This window comes from Plecotus auritus, assembly GCF_963455305.1.
Source record: "Plecotus auritus genome assembly, chromosome: 4".
Lineage (NCBI taxonomy): Eukaryota > Metazoa > Chordata > Mammalia > Chiroptera > Vespertilionidae > Plecotus > Plecotus auritus.
The window spans coordinates 162,458,308-162,481,439 of record NC_137775.1 but is presented as its reverse complement, the minus strand read 5'-3'; the positions used below and the strand labels follow the sequence as shown (position 1 = coordinate 162,481,439).

At 36.1% G+C, this 23,132-nt stretch overlaps 1 protein-coding gene across 4 annotated transcripts in view; it reads right to left on the bottom strand.

The window, feature by feature from the left end:
- The window catches only part of CDK14 (cyclin dependent kinase 14), a 553,499-nt gene that overhangs the window by 288,998 nt on the left and 241,369 nt on the right, over positions 1-23,132 (bottom strand). For all 4 annotated transcript variants that reach the window (XM_080663151.1, XM_080663154.1, XM_080663152.1 and 1 more), the window contains one exon: positions 2,196-2,258. In XM_080663151.1, the coding sequence (XP_080519277.1) occupies positions 2,196-2,258 (63 nt within the window). The remainder of the gene's footprint in view (positions 1-2,195; positions 2,259-23,132) is intronic.

Sequence of the window (23,132 nt, the reverse complement as noted above, 5' to 3'; positions counted from 1 at the left end):
TGGTTGAGCGTCGACCCATGAACCAGGAGGTTACTGGTTCCATTCCCGGTCAGGGCACATGCCCAGGTTGTGGGCTCAATCCCCAGTAGAGGGCATGCAAGAGGCTGCTTATCAATGATGTTTCTCTCCCATCAATGTTTATATCTCTCTATCCCTCTCATTTCCTCTCTCTCTATTTTTAAATATGTTTCAATAAAAACAAGCTTTTTCAGAGGTCTTATGTTTTAAAATTATACAACTTTATTGACCACAAAAACTCTCATTATTTTTAAAAAATATGTTTTGTATTAATTTCAGAGAGGAAAAGAGAGGGAGAGATAGAAACATCAATGATAAGAGAGAATCATTCATTGGCTGCCTCCTGCACAACCCCCACTGGGGATCAAGCCCACAACCCGGGCATGTGCCTTAACTAGAATAAAACCTGGGACCCTTCAGTCTGCAGGCCGACACTCTGTTCACTGAGCCAAACCAGCTACGGTAAAACTCTCATTATTAATGCCACACAAATTATTAACTGTTCAGATTCCTTTACATGCAACTTATTAAGAAAAAGAGAAGCCTAATAGAAAATGGTCAATATATAAGAACAGGCAACTTATAAAAGCAGAATTACAAATAGCTAAGAAACTTAAGAAAATATATTCTTTTTTAAAAAATGTATTTTATTGATTTTTTACAGAGAGGAAGGGAGAGGGATAGAGAGCTAGAAACATCAATGAGAGAGAAACATCAATCAGCCGCCTCCAGCACACTCCCCACTGGGGATGCGCTCGCAACCAAGGCACATGCCCTTGACCGGAATCGAACCCAGGACCCCCCAGTCCGCAGGCCGACGCTCCATCCACTGAGCCAAACTGGTCAGGGCAAGAAAAGATATTCTTATAGCAGGCAAGAAAACAACAACATGAAAGTCATCCCATTTTTACTCATCAGAATGGCAAAAATTAAAATGTCTAGTTACAGTCAATGCCAGTGAGAGTAGAGAAAAACAATTATCCTCTAATTTAAAACCTTATGGGAAAACATTCCAATCAAATTCATTAAAACTGAAATCATATCTTTTATTTAGTAAAGAGAACCCATTTGTTAGATATCAAGAGAAATAAGAGTTTAAAGGTTTATACTAATATTAACTCTAAAATCACTCATAACATTAACATTTTGGAAACAACCCAAAGATCTCTTTATAAGATACAGTTGAAAGGTGCTGATACTATGGACTAATGTGCAGTTATTAGAAAGACTGAATTATATCATGTACTGATTTTAAAGAACATGCACGATATATTTTAAATTAAAAATAACACAATAATATACGTATTATTTTTATAAAGCAAAATATAAATACACAAAACTTATACCCACATCTATACCTCTACAAGCAAAGGGAAAAGCATACGTGTGCGCGCACACACACACACACGCCATGTTCTGAAGAGTGGTATAGGCAATGACTGGGAAGAAATTGAGATAATTCACTTCAGATATATCCATAGTACCCAGTCAATTCTCAGGATCATGAAATGTACTCATCTGAATTGCAAAACCTGAGCACGTCGTTAAATGTTCAGCCATAATTTGGTATCTTCTAACTCCCTAACATATGTGAAAAAGACTCTTCTGTTTTAAGCTTGAAATTTTGGGACAATTTCTTAAAATAGTTGTGAGATAAAAATCATAAAAATGTAGTTCATTTGACACATAGCAATCCAATTTGTAGTAAAAGAAATGAAAGACAGCAGTAGGAATAGAACCATTTATATCTGTTTGTACATACAAATGAAAAGTATGCTCTGTGAACTCACCATAACACTGTTTGGAGTCATAATAATACTTCAGATTGATGCTAAATAACTGGTACTTCAGTATGGGGTTCCAAGGTAGAGCTACCTGAGCTTCCCCTCTCCTAAAAACAGTGCTACAATAGGGTTCCAGTGGATCTCACTCATTCCTGGCAAACGTTTCTTCATGAAGAAAAAAACATGATAAGATCTAAACAATAATACTCCAGTGAAAATATTTAATGTTGAAGCATGGTTTCCAACTACAAACAATGGCTGTGATTCACTTTGATATTCTCTTTACATAAAAATTTTTTAAAAAGGAAAAGTTATAGTAGAGAGATCAGACTTTGGCTCAAAAGAATGCACATGAAGAATGCTAATAGTTAGCTTTAAAAGATCTTTTCTTACCTTCACATTATCTGGATGCAGCCCCCCAGGGTGCTTGTCCATGTACTGACATAAATCAGTGTGCTGGAAGAAAAAAGGGAAAATGTATTAACATCCCTCTGGCTATAACATGATGAATCAATATTTTTCTACTTCAAAGTCACCATTACCTTCTGAAAAAGCAAATATAAGACAAGTGGGTGGAATTTTTAGTTTACACAGCCCTATGCTCCTCGAACCATTTTTAAGCAAATTCAATTATTACCTTTACCTCTAGGCTCTGTTTTATGTTAAACATATCTGTGCATTAGAAAAAATTCATGTCCATAATTTGTAAAGTGCCTCATTCCCTCCTCACTGAATATAAATCTTTTAACTAAGAAAAAAAATCCAAAAACTAAAACTAAATACCTTAACGTAAAAAAAAACTAAACTAAAACATACAATTAACCAATCCATTTACACTTTCAATTATCTTGTATTTTTCAAATGCAAATGCAGGCTGTGATTACTTTGTGTGAAATAAAAAGACTACAATTAGACAAAGTAAAATTACTCACTGGATTAGTTCAAATTTCTCTTAGATATATTCATTAAAAAATAACTTTCAGGTTTCTAAAACTCCTGAACATATTTCAAAAAATACATACCTTATAAAATAGAAATATTTTCAAAATTATAAACTAAAACAAAAATATATACCCAAGTATAACAAAAAAAATCCCTAGAAACATGCTATTATTCTTTTAAATAACCAAGCTTGATTTGCCCAGAATTATATATATTCTTCTTAATACTTTTTCTGTTTAAGCATTACAGAAAGTTTTGAAAAAAACATGTGAAGTTGCTATTCAAATTTTTCTTGTCTTACTTGAAGATAGCATAAAATTTATAACATTTAGTCATTCTGTAAAAGCCACTAAACATGAGTCTTTGAGTTCCATTTTCAGGAGTCAATTATTGAGAAATCATGAGTTTTATGATATATTCAAGAACCTTGCAGTAGCCATGGTGACAACTGTTCAGATTCCTTTACTGAGTTTTTATTTCATGGCAGGTGGTGATTGATGAAGTTATAGAGCAGAATTGAGCATTCATTCACTATTCACCACGAGTTTCTTAAGCCCTTGTTGTGTCCTAGACACTACACAGTCACTAAGGACACGTAAAGTGGCCAATTGAGGGCAAAGGGAAAAAAAGTGGGACAGTCCTAACCAGTTTGGCTCAGTGGATAGAGCGTTGGCATGTGGACTGAAAGGTCCCAGGTTCAATTCCAGTCAAGGGCATGTACCTTGGTTGCGGGCACATGCACAGGAGGCAGCTAATCGATGTTTCTCTCTCATTGATGTTTCTCTCTATCCTTCTCCCTTCCTCTCTGTAAAAAAATCAATAAAATATATTTTTTTAGAAAAGAAAGTGGGACAGAAGAAATGCTCTTAGATATGATCTGAGACAGTATTGCCTTTATTTTGGACCACGCTGTGTTTAACTTCTAAATCAAAGGCAAACTCCATGATGACAGAAACTTCATTTAATTTGGGAATTACTGCATCTCTGTTCCAGGGAAAATGTCAGATACAGAGAAGAACTGAGTATATACAGGTGGAAATAGTTTTACATATAGTGTAGCTCATTAAAATGACCTTAAAATATAATTATAATGGGTTTCATAGATTTTTTCCTGACTATGTAAAGGGTTTATATCATGTAGTTAACAAACTGAGGAAGGAATTCTCTACTCCAAACTGCCACTTTGTAACTCTGTAAATAATTAATTTCTCTGTCCTTTCAAATAGGAATAACATCTCCATTGAAAGAGTTTGGAAGAACAAATAAGTAATACATGAGAAAGTACTTTTCACCTATAACAGGATATACAAAAATAAGGTATTATGTATGAGAGTGGTCATTATACAATAAGATCCACAAGAGAAAGAACTATATCTAACTTGTTTATCGCTTCTCATACGTAAAATAGTAAACAGAAAGTACATCCAATCATATCAATTATTATATATCCATGACATGCTAAAATTATTAAAAATATAAAAGTTCAGTTTAGAAAATAATATTCACATTGTTTTGAAGATACAAACTAAGAATAACAACAGAAAATAAAGAAACAATGTATTTCTTCATATATATATATATATATATATATATATATATATATATATATATTATTTACATTTCATGTTAGTTATACCAGTACATATCAATAAAAAATCAGCATATAAACATAAATATTAGATAAATAGAATTCAAGGTCAATTTAGTAAACATTAATACATTTAACAGCATGACATAACAATATAAAACAAAATATGATTTTAAAAAAAAGAAGAAGAAGAAACTGCCAGGCCCACATGGCTCAATGGTTGAGCATCAACCTATGAACCAGGAGGTCATGGTTCGATTCCCTCAAGTCCGAGTTGCGGCTCAATCCCCAGTGGAAGTCGTGCAGGAGGTAGCTGACCAATGATTCTCTCTCATCATTGATGTTTCTGTCTCTCTCCCTCTCCCTTCCTCTCTGAAGACAATAAAAATATATGTTTAAGAATAAATAAAAAAACACAAAACTATAAAGAAGGAACCCTACCAGGAATCGGGGCAAGGGGATTCCTGATCCTCAAGGCACAGGTGACGTCCTTCTGAGTCTATGCCCAATGGCATTAGCATCATTAATTGCAGGAAGGAGGCTTCTTCAGAAATGAGATCTTGGGAAATGTAATAAAGATTTTTCCAAACCTTTAAAATGTTTTAATTCATATTTACTTAAATGCATGGCATGAAGACCTATATGTGTGTGCATACACATCACAAGCATACAGACATGGCTGTCCTTAGCTGTGTAACCTTGGGCACATTGTATCAGCTCTGTATATCAGTATTTTGATCTAATGAGGATAACCCTAATATAACTAATGAAATGGAAATTATAAAAATTAATGAGTAATTATTCAGAATGTTTTTAGAACATTGCCCAGAGCCTGGTAGATGCTATAGATGATGATGATGATGATGATGATGATGATGATGATGATTTTATGTGGTATGTTTGGAGCAGTGAGGAGTATTTGGAAGGATTGCCATTAAAAATCAAATGATAAATACAGTTAGGAAACTGGAGGTCCTAGGTGTAGCATTTCATCCTTCTATATGTTTTCCTGTCTGCATGCCCAGACATTCTCACTCACACTCCATTGCTCTCTGTACACAACCACTGAAGCTCCATCTCCAAATACACCATTAGCCTCTGATTGCTCTGTGTGATTAGGTGTAAGAATCCAGAAAATCTCAGATGGAGGAAGAGACGAGGTAGTACAAGGTCCCATTTTACACCCTAGCACACTTCTGTTCTACCTGCATTAAAAGCTGTTTCTTTTTTCTCTCTTTTTAAATACACAGCACATTTGAAACTGGATTAAATGTGCCAAAATTACAAATTTTTATAACATTTCCTTCTTTTTAACATCTCTTCTTAGTACAAATGATTGGATTATATAACCCTTTTCATTTGCTCTGGTCCATAAACAGAACTAAACTAAACAATAGCACTAGAAGGTACCTTGTCATTCCATTTTTTTAAAGTCATCCTGTGTAGAATCACTATCCTCTGATGACATAATCAGAGATCCATCTGATATAATCTCAGATCCATCTGGCTTGATCTCAAGCTATTTTTTGTTTTCATAAGAAAAGGGGCACCTTTAGACTATCGGCCTGGTGACTGCAGATCACACACAATCATTCTTTGCCCTTCAATCTCTATCTTGGTTCTTGGCTAACATTTCCTCTTTCCCTCACTACATTATGTCGCACCTCACTTTCCCACACCTCCAATCTTATTCACTCCATCACGGCTGCTGTTCTTCAGGGCAATGTGTTTAGAAGTGCTGTGTCTGACAGGATTTTACCTGAATGCCTGAGAACACCTCATCAATCTTCCATGCAGTGGGTGGTTTCAAATGAAGCCATCAAATATGGCGAGGCTTACCAATGACGTGGAAGACAGACTGAGAGCAGAAAGGGGCCACAAAGGCTCAAACCCCACACTAGCATATCCTTTCAAAATCACGTTCCTCTTTCCGTGTTGTTGATGATCCATCAAATAGCATTTATTTGGTTATTTACGTATGTGCAGGAGTGTTTCTAGGGGAAAAAATTTGAGGAACATATCTGAAATCCTAATGGCCTGAACAGAAATATTCTCTGTAAAGAAGTTTGCCACATTTACAATTTGGGTTTCCCCATATTGATCTGATTACTCTGTGGTTAGATCAATACAGATGACAGGAGAGAAATCGCCCTTTGTAAAAAGGCAGGATACAGAAAGACCACAGAAAATCGAACAGACTTTTCACTCACAAGCACTGTCACACAGTAGTCTCAGTTAATTTCAATCATCTGTGGAGCTGAGAGCCGAGAGCCACATAACTGGTAGTACGCAGCCATAAAAGAAAGGACATGCAAGAACACTCCAACGATAAATTATGAATATAATGACTGAGTGGAAAACAGCCCTCTAAAAGAGGACTGGGAAAGAGAAGCCAGCCAAAGACAAAGATGAGGAACAAGATGGACTAGAACATTTATTTCTTCATGTCTTTCCACTCTCCATCTCTTAACCTTTCTGAAATTCACTTTGGAAAGGGGGAAGAAGCAACATCCCTCCACTGAAAGCCACTGGAAAAAAGGCTCTCTGAAGACCACAAACTCCCACAACCCCTTGGGGGTGAAATTTACCCAAACGTTTTCCAGGGCAGAAACAGTTATGTCAATTGTGAAGTAGGCTTAGCCATTCAGTCGATGCTTGTAGTATCCACGCAGTGAGGTTTTCCGATGGTTGGATTTTCATAGGATCAAACCCACTACTCAAGAGATACCAAGATCCTCAAAGAAATTATGCTTTTGCATTAGTGTAATCAGGATCCAAGTTCGGCTGTCTGCTGCCACAAAACCCAAAAGAGAGAGGCAGATGCTGGTGAAAAAAGAACAGGGCTTATTCAATTGCCAGACACTTGAGAAGATGGGGGACTCCTGTCACAAAGCCCAGCTCCCCATGGCAGTGCAGGCAGAGGTTTTTATAAAGAGGGAGGGGGAAAGCAAAACAAAGACTCAAGGGGAGGCGGGTGAAAAGTTCTCTATGAGCAGGCCAGCACAGTCCATTCCAATATTCCAAAACTGGTCAAGGGATGGTCTGATGTGCATCATCTCGGTCTTCTTCATCCTGGTTCCACCTCATCCTGATTCTATGTTTGAAGGTCAGCAGATCTCCCAGAACTGGGATGACTGAAGGTTGGAGTCTGCACCTTCTGAAGTTAGTTCCTATGATTCTTACACAAACACGCTGTTTATCTACAAGCTGCAGATTAGTCACAGTCAGCATTTACAGAAACAATGTCAAAAAGAATGGGGGGGTTACAATTCTCCACTGTTAACATTAGTATCGGCTTCCGGACTGGGTTTGTCTCATTAAGCAGCAATCCAAATGAAGCCCCTTCCCCTAAACATGCACTTGTTTCCATTCTCCTTTAATGTGAAGCATGGTGTCCACAATATTTGTCAGCTAATTTTTAGATTCCTCAGAAGCATTGCCAAAATATGACACTGAAAATAGCACAGCCCTATTTTTAGAATCTATGTTTAAAAAAAAAAAGAAAAAGTCCTTGTGGGATAACCACCAGAAACCCTCATTTTGAAGTTATGTTTAACATAGCCTCACATCCTTTCCTCTGTGTCATTTATTTTTCCATTTTGCCAGCAAGAGTCAATATATTCAAGCGTGGTGTAATTTTTATAACATTAAAAAAATAACTGCTTTACAACAGTAAGACTATGAAAATAAAATTAATTCTGAATTTCTTTGTTCTTAAAGGATAGGCTTATGATATGTTTAAATACCAAGGTTTAGTTATACTTTCATTTTGAAATAAATGAAAACTTACTTTTACAAAACAAAACAAAAATTAAGTGGAACCATGTGATTAAAAAAATATGGGAAATGTTAAGAGCTAGTTGATAACATGTGCAAACTGGAAGCATAAGAATATAGAGCCCTCTTTTCAACTCAGGTTTTTTTGTTTCAGAAGTTCCCTAGTCTTCATCCCAGTTTGATTGTAGACACTCCTATCTCCTTCAGGTAAGTAACCCCATTATAATGAACCTTTAAATAGTGCTCTGACTGGTAAAAAAGAAAATCATATCAAGAAATTTGCAAATTTCTAGAAGAGCAACTATTGTCACTCTTCAGTGGTACTGTATATGGCCCCAAGATTAATGACAACAACAGTTAGTGTGACCATGGAAACATGTATAATAGATGTGATGTCTGCTCTGTTACTGGCTAATGTCACCTTCATTATCGTAGTCCCAGGCCTGGGACACACCACATGCATTCTAAACAGAATCATACTTGAAGAGTAGTTATGAACTTTGGTAGAACTCACTATCATTTTAGTGTTTAATCTATTTCACCTAAAGCTCATTAAAGTCATGTAATGCACTGGGGAATAGTTGCTGCCAGAGGCAACTGAAGAAAACTTATAGAAGTTGAGCCCTCCTTTCTTCTATAGTAATCAATGCCATTTTCCTCTAGCTATAATCTTCATTTTAATCAGCTTACACTGCTATAAGAATTAATACATCAAATTACTGAGCAGTTAGTTCCAAACTGCTCTCCTATGAAGTCCACAGGTTTAAATTGATTTTGAAATTGCATTTTTTTTACGTTAAGCTTTGTAGTACTCATCTATTTCATTCCCAAATTATAATTAATGAAATTTAACACTATGAGATCCAACACGTGAGCATCATTCATTAGTGAGAAAAAGATGAAAAGAAGCATTAATCAACTTTCCTTTAAGACAAAAATCAAAGCCATTCAAGATGCTTTAGAGAGGAAGTTTGTACCCACTGTGTATCAAAGGGGCCTGTTTTTACAACAGTGGTTACAAAAATAGAATTTGGCTGTATTCTATCAAACGTTATTTAGGCTTTATGCTAATGCATTGAAATCCCTTACCTTTAATGACAAAAAAGAAGACATTCATGAACAAGAACAAGAACAGAAATGCTATCTCTTCCTTCTGAAGTAGAAATTCTAATTACAACTAGATTATTGTGCCTCATGTTGCCTCATAGGACATGGTATGACAATAGAGAGAATAAGGTCTTCCAATTTATGCCACCATCACCCAAAAATATGTTCTCCTATGGAATATTCTCACATATTCCACTATTCCTGAGCAGATTTACTTTATATATAACAAAGCCTAATTCTGAGTTTTATTTTTATCTGGTGTTAAGCCACTTAGGAAATGTTTGACATTCTACCAGTAAACCACACACATATCCCCTGGGGATGGCAAGGGTGCTTAACATACACAAAAATCCTGCCATGGCAATCACAGTGCTGTGTTTTATTCCTATTTAAATTATTATTATTTAAATATAATATATTCTCCTTCTTTTTGGTCACAATAAACCTATATGTGACTTAGCTCTTCATAATTCTGCCTAATTGGTTTCAGATGTCAATTCTGAATCCAAACTGTATGGGCAGCCTGGGGCTGGTGAGTGGAAAGAAAGCATTTCCAACCACATGTCCATCATGCAAAACCAGCCACCTGAAAGGCCTTTTCCATTAAAACAAAAAGCCTTCCTCTTTGGCTCCTGGCAATGGCATCAGGGGTAGACAGATTGGAGAGTTGTACTGCGGCAGTAAGACTGTTGTGAGCCATTCTTCTCTGATCAAAACAATGCAGACATTCATGCTCCAACAGTTCAAGGGTCTGAAGCACTTCAATATCACAGGGCTAATTCATAAACTTAACACATATCTATAGCTCTATATCTATGTAATTTATTTACTCTACCAAACTTCTAGGAGAGATAAATGATTTTCCTTTATACATTATGCGAAGTATAGATTTAGAAAATGTTAAGAATTTTAGGAAGAGCTCTAGAAGTAGAACGCCTTGGTTCTTCAAAACCACACGTTATTCCAGCATTGAAAAGAATGGGTAAAAAGTGCTCTCATGAAACAGTGGAGGAAAGAGCTAGCCACTGTGGTTTACGTGCCCTCTGGCAAACCATTCACAGGCCTAACCGTGTAATAAATTTTAACAGTCAAACAGCCACTTTAAAAAGATGCCCATGCTATTTTGAAGCCAGGTGGATTGTTGAAAGGAAAAACACAAGGCCAATGGGTATAAAGAATGGAACGCTCTGATCAGCCAGCACCCTCAAGAATTTGGGGGGAGGGGAGGGTTATAAAGGGAGCCACATAAAAAATTTCTGGAGTCAAAGCATGTGATGGGAAAAAAAAAAATAAAGGAACTGGAATAGTTTGCAGGAAAACTTTAACTCCAAAAACACCTTCTGGACTTGCCCTGTTAGAAATACGGAAGATCTGAAATTATAGGGTAAAAACAACATGAGCAAAATAACTTAGAAGCAGAGAACTAATGTGGAAGAGGGGAGAAAAAGAGGGTCAATAATGAGGGGAAGGGAAGACAGAATCCAATGTGGCCAGTCTGGAATAACTTTTGCTGATTATAAAGTAGAATAGGAAAAACCAAGATGGCAGCATAGGTAAACACCTGAACTGCTGCCTCGCACAACAACTTCAAAACTACAACTAAAAGACAAAACGGACATCCAGAACCACAGGAAGGCTGGCTGAGTGGAAATTCTACAACTAGAAGGAAAGAGAAAAGCACACTGAGACTCAGAGGAACTGCAGAAGGCAGAGGTACCCAGGCACGCGTGGAGAGGGCGGGCAATTGAGTACACGGCAGTCTTTTTCAATCTGGAGGGAGACACAAGCTCCCGACTGCACTGAACTCCAGTTCTGGGCGAGACTCTGGGGACCCAGACTCATACGGGGAGAAACTGGACTGTCTGGCAGCAGGCAGAGCTCGAGGGCAGCTTTCTCTCAGAGGTGCTTGCAGCGATTACCACAGGACACTGAGACCTGGGGGCCTCTTAGGTCAGGGCTGACGGGAAGCCATTGCTGTTTGCTCCGCCCTGAGACTCTGCCCCATCCAAGCTGTGTGCAGAGGCTTTTGCATATGAATGGCCTGGTCCTTGAAATCTAAACTTACCTAACAAACTGGAGCTGAGTCAGTGAGACCCAGAATATCCAAAAGAAGGCCCAAGGCCCCACAGCAGCTTGCACTGCTTCACAGCTGGGCCTCATCTGGGCACCTTCAAAACCCAAACAAAGAAGAGGAATCTGCAGATCTCTCTGTAGCTCCTGCTGGGTGGCCTCAGGCAGAGGCTAAATTAGCACCTCCTTGGAGATCCAAGAGTCAGTGTACCCAGGGGTCAGAGTAGGACCATCCAAATTACAACTCCAAGGGACACACTCAGGGGGCAAACTCAGTGAGCACCAAAGCCCCACTGAAGCAAGTCTTGCCTCATAAGGGTGTCTCCAGCACAGAAGTTCTCACAGCGTGGACATAGCTGATCCTCACAGACAATTGGCCTGGAGGTCAATTCCTCCCAGTGATACCAACAACAATCCAGGCTTAACTACAACAAGACTGTGCACACAGCCCACAAAGGGGTGCACCAAGAGTGTCCACCTCAGGTAACTGGGGAGGCTGAGCCACTGGGCCCTATAGGACACCTAGCACACAAAGCCACTCTAACAACTCAGGGAAGCAGCCAAAATGTGGAGACAAAGAAACAGGTCACAAATGAAAGAAATGGAGGAAAGCAAATGACTGGATATAGAGTTCAAAACCACGGTTATAAGGTTTTTCAAGAATATCCTAGAAAAGGCCAATAAATTTTGTGAGACCCTCGAGGATATGAAAAAGGACCAACTAGAAATTAAGCATACACTAACTAAAATAAAAAATAATATACAGAGATCCAACAGCAGAATAGAGGATCGCAAGAATCAAGTCAAAGATTTGAAATACAAAGAAGCAAAAAACACTCAACTGGAAAAGCAAAAAGAAAAAAGAATCCAAAAATATGAAGATAGTGTAAGGAGCCTCTGGGACAACTTCAAGCGTACCAACATCAGAATTATGGGGGTGCCGGAAGAAGAGAGAGAGCAAGATACTGAAAACCTATTTGAAGAAATAATGACAGAAAACTTCCCCCACCTGGTGAAAGAAATAGACTTACAAGTCCAGGAAGCGCACAGAACCCCAAACAAAAGGAATCCAAAGAGGACCACACCAAGACACATCATAATTAAAATGCCAAGAGCAAAAGACAAAGAGAGAATCTTAAAAGCAGCAAGAGAAAAACAGTTAGTTACCTACAAGGGAATACCCATACAAATGTTAGCTGATTAACTATGCAGGCCAGACAGGAGTGGCAAGAAATATTCAAAGTGATGAATAGCAAGAACCTACAACCAAGATTACTCTACCCAGCAAAGCTATCATTCAGAATTGAAGGTCAGATAAAGAGCTTCACAGATAAGAAAAAGCTAAAAGAGTTCATCACCACCAAACCAGTATTATATGAAATGCTGAAAGGTATTCTTTAAGAAGAGGAAGAAGAAAAAGGTAAAGATAAAAATTATGAACAAATACATATCTGTCAACAAGTGAATCTAAAAATCAAGTGAATAAAAAACCTGATGAACAGAATAAACTGGTGAATATAATAGAATCAGGGGCATAGAAAGGGAGTGGACTGACAATTCTCGGGGGGAAAGGGGTGTGGGGGTGTTCGGGAAGAAACTGAACAAAAATCATACACCTATGGATAAGGACAGTGCGGGGGACGGATGTAAGGGCAGAGGGTGAGGTGGGTGGAGGGGAACTATGGGGGGAAAAAAGAGGAACAATTGTAATAATCTGAACAATAAATATTTATTATTAAAAATTAAAAGTAGAATAGAGGAGCCTTTTTTATAATCTTGTTTCTAAAGGGTAAGAGTAGGACTCGCATAGGGACCAATCATACCAGATGCATGGCTTAGAACTTTATGAATTATATTATAATGAGGTATAGGTACATGTTTTTCTAATTTTGAAAATAGTAGTTCTGGAACTTGATCATAACAAAAAAGGTAAACAATTATAGTTTGCTAATTTGTCACCATCTTTTTTTTTTTGGCATACAAACTAAAAATCAATTTCTTTTCAAACTCTTATAATAGATGAAGTATTATAAAATATATAAAAATAAATAAAAAGCATATAATATTTAGGTGCTTATTTATGACTCTAAGAGAAATAAGAATGACAATAAAATAAATGAGAATATCACTCTTCCTCTTCTTACCTAAAATGAAACATTTATAACTTGTGTTCATATCACTGGACCTAGTAGTAATGATTTTAGGAGGTTTTTGTGTGCCCCCCCCCCCCCCCCCCCGCCGCCCTCAAGGAAATACAGAAGGATGTCTTAGAAGTAATGTTATTAATATTTTACAATGCTAAATCCTTTTAATTTCTTAAGCTTGGTTATGAATATCTGATTATTTATGGGATAAGGGTGTAGACTATAGATTCCAAAATGGGATAAAGAACTCTTTAATTGGAACAATAGTTTGAAAAATAAATTATATTGCAAATGCAGAGTTCATGTAAATCTTTCTGGCTTTTGGGAATACACAGAACATAAAATGACAACATTTTCAGAAAAGTCCTGGTAAACAGTGAAGTATGTAAAATGTCTGTTTGTTGTACCTGATTAAAAAGACCATTTATACCATTATCCTTGTAACGGACATGAAGAATAAGCATATTTATGCAAGTTCAATGCTTTAAAAAATACTTTGTCATTATTTCAATATAGTACATAACGAGGCAAAAGTAATTTATATCGCCCTAACCAGTTTGGCTCACTGGATAGAGCATCGGCCTGCTAACTGAAAGGTCCCAGGTTCGATTCCCGTCAAGGGCATGTACCTGGGTTGCGTGCACATCCCCAGTAGGAGGTGTGACGGAGGCAGCTGATCGATGTTTCTAACTCTCTATCCCTCTTCCTTCCTCTCTGTAAAAAATCAATAAAATATTATTTTTTTAAAAAAGTAATTTATGTTTCTCAAACTCAATGAGTATAAGGATCACACCAACACTATTTTTTAATGCAAGTTTTTACCTACACAGTGTGATGCTCTGAAGCTCAAGAAACTGAGGAGCAGTGAAACATGTTAAGAATGCACAAATATTGTTAAAAGTTTGGTTTCAAGTAGCTCTTTTAATAATAAAGAATAAAAAGACCTCAGATCACAGAGGGGGATAAAACAAAACTCATGAAAGTTTTCATTCTGAATGTTGCAAAAAGTTAAAATGGAGTAAAAATTCCAAAGTATTTTTTTTTCAGGATCTATCACCAAATGTCAAATTGCTGAATTCTCCGTCATAAAAAAGATTAATCAGAAATCAAATCATCACTCTTTTTTGTCCCTTTTGCTACCAGCTTTGCTGAATTCATGGAGGAAGAAAATGTGCTTAACTACTTGCTAGGCATGAGTAGAAAATTTAAAATACCTTGGAAAAAACAACTCTTTTATTTTTGTCCTCAATCATTAGACACTTGCAAACTTGCCAAGAAGATAATAACTTTCCCAGGGACTTGACATATTTGGCATATAGAACTGATGTTCTGAATATGAATCCAGAAACTTCAAGAAGCAAAAACCAACATTATTGCTCCTCATGGTATGTTTTACCATAAGTTTCTATGCCAAATCTAGTTATGTATTTAGTGAATCAGAGCTAAAAATATATTTTCATGTTTTTTAAATTAGTGCAATTTGCCATAAAAAGGTTACTGAAAACGTTTTCAAGAGAAAGAATATTTCACCAAGTCTGTTGGGGATGAATTCGGGTAGTGCTTTTCTGACGCTGTGGTTGAATTTACCATTTGAAAGTCAGTCTTAGAAAAATTTAGAAGTTACTGGTGCTCAGATTTGAAATAATTATAAAATTGTTTTTCAGAAAATCATACTGGAGAATTTGGGGCAAAATATCTGAATATTTACTTAAAAATAAATTAGTAGGTCTGGCATGTAATTATCATAATCAACATATAAAGTTAGTTGTAATAATTTTTATTCGGAACAACAGAGCAGAAACCATACTTGACATGGAAGGTGACCACATCAATGCCTGACTCTTGACACAATGATAGAAAAGCTTGTGGGATGCAAGCTGACTTAGTGTCTATACTTATCAAACATGTGGACTTTAATGTTAAAAGCCAGAATTAAGTATCTAATAAAATCTTTTCAAATCAGCATTATTTGAATTTGTTTTATTAAAAATTTTAAATTTATCCAAGATTTAAAATGATATGAAAGCATGGGATTTTTATATTAATACAAAAGGTGCATGCATTTTAAAATGTGGCTAATTACTGATACATAACTACATTTATTGATTTGAAATAATGGTAGCATTAACTTCTGTTAGTATAAAATGTTAAGAAAACAGCATATGTAGTATGTGAATATAGCATACATATAATTAACTACACATATAAATAAGCATATAACATGCATGTGAGTTTGACTCATAAAGGAAGATAACACATGGTAACACTGGCTTTCTCTGAGGTGCTTGGGTAATACATTTTTGGGAATATTTCAATCAGGATTGGGATATTATCAGTCAATCTTCCTGAAGATATTGGGATCTGAATATTAGGGAATAGTAATAGTTTTCTATAGTAAGCAAATCATACTCAACTTTTTTCACTAATAATATATAGTAAGAATATTAGATGACATATATGTATATATTTTCATTAAATTTTAATAGGACATTTTGCCAAGAATTTAGTAACTTCAAAAGGATGCTACAATTTTATGAATTCAATTACTGCTTATCAAAGTTAACTTTTTTAGAAACTCTTGCTAAACCATATTATTTCTTTCCCACTCTGAACTCTACTTTTTTTTTTTCTGGTATAATATCTGGTATACTTGGACACTTAGGCCAGAACCCCATATTCTAACAGTAACTTCCCTGAAGCAAAACAAATGCTTGTTAATTAAAGGGTGAGACTGTATTTTTTAAATTAATCTTTATAACTGCGTGTCATAAGGCGGGTTCTCCAGATGGAGTCTGGGGTACAATATGCTGATTATGTAGAAGGATACAATATGTTTACTGGGTGAAAGGAAGGAGAAGGAAGCAGGATTGAACAAAGAAAGTCCAACTGCAAGCAGGCCAATAATGCCTTGCCACCTTGCATTGGGCAGACATGAGCAGGCCTTTGGTACCCCTAGCTCATAGTCACCAGATACAGGACATTTGAGGAAAGGCTTGACCTCATTCAAAATCAGTCTCTGGCCCTGCCAGCGGGGCTCAGTGGTTGATCATCGACCTATAAACCAGGAGGTCATGGTTCATGGTGGGCTTGGTCCTCAGTGTGGGGCCTGAGGGAGGCAGCCAATCAATGATTCTCTCTCATCATTGATGTTTCTATCTCTCCCTCTCCCTTATTCTCTGAAATCAATAAAAATATACATTTTTTTTAAAAAATCAGTCTCTTCAGATGAGACAGACCCTGGGATTGCTGAGAACTGCAAGCATTGTGGTGGCCATATTTCCTGTAGTTAGGTAGCAAATCCTTCTTTAAAGGAGGGGATAGTCTCCATATTTGTTTGTCACAATATGTAACAATGCTTTAATAAAAATCTTGAAAAGTGATCTACACTTATCACTCACACACACAGAGAATATGTCTGATGCATCAATTCTGTGGAAATAACTGTATCAATTTGGCAAAGATTTACAGAGCTCCCCCTCTAATTGTACTATGAGAAACACCAGATGAGAAACCCAGCCCCTGCCCTCAGGGAGACTAGCTTCCTGTTCATCTTACACAGATGGCATGATGACAGACGAGTGATCATCTTGATCTTTAACCCTTTACAACATACCACTCAGGTCATGGTATTTTTACTCAGGTGTAATCTGATTACATAAAAAATATTCTTAGTCCTTTCTTTTCTTCTAATAAATATTTTGTTGTTAATCATCTCTCTGCTTCCTCTTTCCCTCAGCATTGTTGACTTTCTATCTTGTTAGAATTAGGTATCTTTCCTCAATATAGTTCCAAAAATTCTAGTTAAGATACTCAACATGCTGCCTTTCCTTGTTGATTCTAACTTCCTTATTCAAGTAAAAAAAAAAAAAAAGGTTAAGAGTCCTGGCCAGTGTGGCTCAGTTGATTGAGCACCATCCTGTGCACCAAGTGGTTCAATTCCCGGTCAGAGCATATACCCAGGTTGCAAGTTCCATCCCCAGTTGGGATACATATGGGAAGCAACCAATCAATGTTTCTCTCTCTCATTGATGTTCTCTCTCTCTCTCTCTCTCTCTCTCTCTCTCTCTCTCTCTCTCTCTCTCTCTCTCGTTTCCTCTATCTCTAAAATCACATAAAAACATATGGGGGAAAAAGGATAGAGAAATAGAAGGAGGAAAAAAGAGAACCAGTTTTATGTTCCAAATGCCCCTGAAATGGTTAAAATGAAAGCCAATAACTGAGATCCAAAGCTTTAAAATGAAGATCAAGTATTCAAGAAAAAAAGAGAAAAACCAGAAGATGGAAAATTCTTACTTAGCAAATAACTGCCATGACAAATTTGTTTTTCTGTCCCTGAATTATAAAATAGAAATGAGGCAGGAGCATCTGTTAGAGATTTGTACCTGGACTTGTATCTGCCAGTGAGAAAGGAGCAAATTACTCACTTGAAGTCTGATGTTAATGTAAAACACTAAGTTCATTTTCTAAAAAAGAGGTTTCCATACAGCACTCAAAAAACACAATGAGCCTGAAAAATGAGCAATTTATACATTCTTAATACTTAAGTTTTAAAAGCAGAACTTCAGCATTGTTTATTTCCTTATATACACTCTTACATTGTAAAAATGTTCCTGTTGGCTTTAAAATACTCTCAAATGTATGATGTGCCTTTATACAGTGTATTGATATCCCATAATCATCATAACAAGTTATAACAAAAAAAAAACAGCTAAAAGACCATAACAAGCATAAATATTTTCTATCAAGTCAGGACACTAATAAAGGCATGCTCATATTTTGGACATTGCTAGTATGCCTGAAAGTTTACTGATGGAACCATAATCTAGCAACAGTTAATTCAAACATCTTCAGTTCCAACAGCCTTGTCACATTTGATAAATTATGGCAATTGATAAACAGCAGAGATTTATATGCTTCACAACCATTGATGTGAAAAGATATCTAATCACACAGTGTCATACACAATGATAAGCTCAAGCATTTGTCATCCTTAAACTTATTAAGAATGGATGAAATTCCAAGGTAAATATGGCAAACTGAACACATGCACCTACTTTGCACTCTCTTTAATCCCCACTCACCAAAATTCAGAAGTTCCAAAAGAGATAGCAAGTTTAGCATCACAAAACACACGTGACATGGATTATTAACCTGGCAGAGGGCAAAGCCTAGACACAGCTCTACATGCACAACAGCAAAAGGCTCAGGGGTTGGTGGCACCAGGATGTGGGAATGAATATAAGGTCTACATGAAGATATCTAAAATATGAAAGATTGGTTGAAAGTCTTTTCTGTAACTATTCAATACTTAGATCTCTTCCCAACCTGCTTACATAGATAACTGCCTCTCCAAAACCCAGAAAGTGTAAAAGAGAGAATGTCTGAATTAGAAAACCCAACCAGTTAGGGACAAGCATTAACATCCTAAAACAGAGGGTTGTGTGGGGTCCTATCCCCCATTCTACTTCCAAAGACTGGAGGCTAGGCCTCTGCCTCCAGGTGGGAGTTTAGAAGAACCTTCATGGGGATGTCACTGCACTGTGGGAAAGATGGGCACTGATATCAAGGGTTTCCCAACAAAATGGCTTAGTCAGGTTTCATGGTGAAATTCATGGTGAACCAGCTACTCCACACACGTGAAGCTCCCAATCAGGTTGTTACCGCACTACTTTCAAGTATGACTGACTAGACAGCCAAGAACCACAGCTATAAAAGACCACAGCCTATAATATTAAAGACAGAGACCAAAGTAAACGGAAAAAAAAAATAATAACTTGGTTGAAACAAAGAATATACTGTTAGAAAAGCCTCAAAAAGGCTATTAATATTTCCAGTGAGTTAAGGAAAGACATTGAAACAAGAAAAGAATATTATAAAATGTATTATTTTGAGCCCTGGCTGATGTGTCTCAGTTGGCTGGAGTGTCAGCCCATGCACCGGAGGGTCACGGGTTTAATTCCCTGGTCAGGGTGTGTATGAGAGACAATCGATTTATGTTTTTCTCTCACAGATATTTCTCTCTTTCTCTCCCTCTCCCTTCCCCTCTCTCTAAAATCAATAAAAACATGTCCTCGGACAAGGATTAAAGATAAATAAATAGATAAATAAATAGATAGATAGGAATATTTTTATAACAAAAGGGTATCTCGGAATTAATAATAGTGAAATATAAAGACTTTAATAGATGAAATGCAAAGTTGAGAAAATGTCCCTTAATATTGAGCTAAAGCAAAAAATACTTAGAAAATAAGAGACAAAACACAAGAAAATGAGAAGAGCAATCCAGGAGTTCCAAATTTTACATAATAAAAGATCCAAAGAAAAAGGAGATAATAAAGGGAGGGAATCATAACAAAATAATTTTTTAAGATAATTTTTTGGAACAGAAGAACATATGCACATTAAAGATGTTCAACATGATTAGTCATGAAGGAAATGTGAAGCAAATGACAATGAGAAACCACTGAACACTCACTGTAATAAAAAAGACAGACAATAACAAGTATTGGCAAGAGTGTGGAAAAACTGAAACCCTACACACTGCTGGTTAGATTGTAAAATGGTACATACACTTTAGAAAGCAGACTGACAGTCCCTCAAAACTTAGAGAGTTATCTGATGACTCAACACATCTACTCTTGTGTGTGTGTAATGCTTGTACTTAAATATTCATAGCAGCATTATTCGCAACAGCCCAAAGGTGTATCAACACAAATATATATCAACTGATAACAACCCAAATATATATCAACTGATAAATTGATAAACAAATGTTATATATCCACTAGAGGCCCAGTGCACAAAATTCACGCAAGGGTAGGGTCCCTAGCGGCTGCAGGCTGCCGGCCGGGGCCTTCCTTCATTCCATGCCGTCCCCTGGTGGTCAGCGAGCAATCGAACTCCCGGTCAGTTGAACTCCTGAGGGACACTTTACATATGAGGCTTTTATATATATAGATACCATGGAAAAGAATAAAGTACTGATATATGCTATAACATGGATAAATTTTAAAAACATGCTAAGTGAAAGAAACCGATCAGAAAAGTCACATGTTAATGATTCCATTTATATGAAATGTCTAGGCAAATCTGTAGAGACATAAAGTAGACTGAGTGATTGCTAAGGTTTAGAAGGGTAGAGAATTTGAAGTGACTGCTAATGGGTATGGGACTTCTGTTTAAGATCATGAAATTTTCTAAAATTAGGTAGCAATGATAGTCCCAAAACTCTGTGACAATCCTAAACCCCACTGAATTATACACTTTAAAAGAGTAAATTTTGCTTTGTGGATTGTATCTCAATAAAAACGGTTATATATTTTTAAGAAGGATGGAAAGACATGGGTTTCCAGATTGAAAAGATACACCCAATGAAAATAAAATTGCATGTTGAACTATTTCTTGCTTCATCATGAAATTTCAGAACACTGGGAAGAGGAGTATTTTAAACAAAAATAGTAGAAACTAGACAACAACAGAGCAATGAAATTCTAATGGAATTGTTTCCAACCAAGAATTCTATAACTAGCTAAAATGTCAATCAAGCATGAGTATAGATTTTCAGAAATGCAATGTCTCAAAAGAAAAAAAAAATCATCCACATACTCTTTCCTGGGAAGCTATTAGAAAGTCGATTACCCCCCCCAAAATAAATAAATAAATAAATAAATAAATAAATAAATAAATAAATAAATAAAAATAAAACAACTTGAGATGGAAAAAAAAAAAAAAGAGCCCCAGCCCAGAAGGGAGAGGAGGGCATCCCGGGAAACCAGTAAAGGGAAATGAACCAGGCAGAGGCTTGGGGAAGCCTTGAATTACGGACAGAAATAAAAAATTGGAAACTTATTAATTTCAAGGAAATGAAAGTTGAACTGACGGAGCAAAATCATCACAATATACTATAGACCTCAACTACAAACAAGATTTATATCGACATAATAAGGCAAATATTGAATTTCTGATTTAATCAAAGTTTTAATATACTGATATTGAGAGGATGGGAGGTTGGGAGGTTGGGAGGATGACAGGATAGGATGGGTTCGCTTGTTTGAAAGTGGAAGAATGAAAAAAGAGTCCATTAAATTCCCGTTTTCCACTGTAGGAATCAATTGATGATGTCGAATAATCAAAAAGTGGCAATAAAAGAAAGTCTTACTTGATATTCAGGGGAAAAGCCTAAAAAATTAGCTATAAGAGTTGAAAGTAAAAACTGCTGTTTTTCATAACATAGAACTAACTGAATCTATATTCAAATGATACATAACTTGCACCAAATCAGCAATCACATTAACAAAAATGAATGATTTAAAACTGAAGTGGGTTTCATAGCCCTTGACGAAAGCAAAAAATGCATATTTAACTAAAACATGTTAACTAAATATTATTAAAATGCAAGCAATAATTAAAATGACATTAAAGAAAATCCTAAATGGTCATTATAAGAATATGCAGGTATCAAATTATTGATTCTAAAAATTGGTGAAGTTGCAGACACCCCATTTTGTATGATATACAATAATGTAAATTTTCTCACTTAGAGATAAATTTGCTGATGATTCTTTTTCTCCAATTACTAATGGCCTACTCAAACATAATGTAAAGGTAATTGGAATTATTGATCACTTTCATTTTGATCTTGGGTACTTTCAGTAAATGACAACTTTAGTATCTTAACTGAACCATTTTTCTGAATTCTCCAAACTTATCATTATTGTCAATCTTATTACATTTAATGCATCACTCCTCCACCTGCTCCCTGAAACATGGACAGTTTTTAAAAGATTATCGTTTTCAGAAAAAAAACCAACTAATTAATATGTGAAATATGTTCTTTTCTTTCTAAAGAAATTCTCTTTTTATAAACTATTATGTTCCCTGTGATTTCCCTCTACTGATAGTCTTTTTTTTTTTTTGTCTATTCTTGGCAAATAACACATATACCAGGTCCCCCATTAAATGTCTAGAAGTTTAAATAATAAAATTCTAAATTAAAGTAAGAAAAATAATTTAAAAATTTTTAAGCTCATAAAAGCATAGCATGTTCTCAATAAAAAAGGATCATCAGTAGAGGAATGTTGTCATAACTGGGTTTTTGTGAGTAATCCAACATTTACTATAGCAACAGTTAGAGATCTGACGTGTTTCTATCATAAACCATGTGAATTAAATACCGAACTATGATCAGGACTTCCTAATAAGGATGGCGACCATATTAAATAAATCTAGAACATAGAGAAGATAGGAATGATATAAAGAGAGAAAAAAACCTAAACGCTCATCCAATAGCATAGTTGAAAATGATTGAAAGAGACCATGATTCCTCATTAGATGAGGAAAAGCCATTAGGGAAAAGGACAGAAAAGAAGTTAATTGACTTTATCCTACCAATTAGAGAAAATGAGAAGTTCAGAACAGAGCACTGATTGAAAGCTAGCTTGTTTCCTTGTCATTTCTTTAGCTTCTCCTTATGGTTCAGCATTCTCCTATCTTACGCTGCCTGCACGTTCAGTCATCCACAACCTTTACATCTGTTCACACTCGCTACGTGGTTCTGAATGACAACCCATCTCTTCAGAACACAGAATCACAGTATTACATTGTATGACTACCTCTCCATATGTGAAACGAAAACATCTTTGAAATCCTTCCAGAGAGTAAAATCTATAAGTCAAATCCAGTTTTCTTATTGTTTTCACTAAA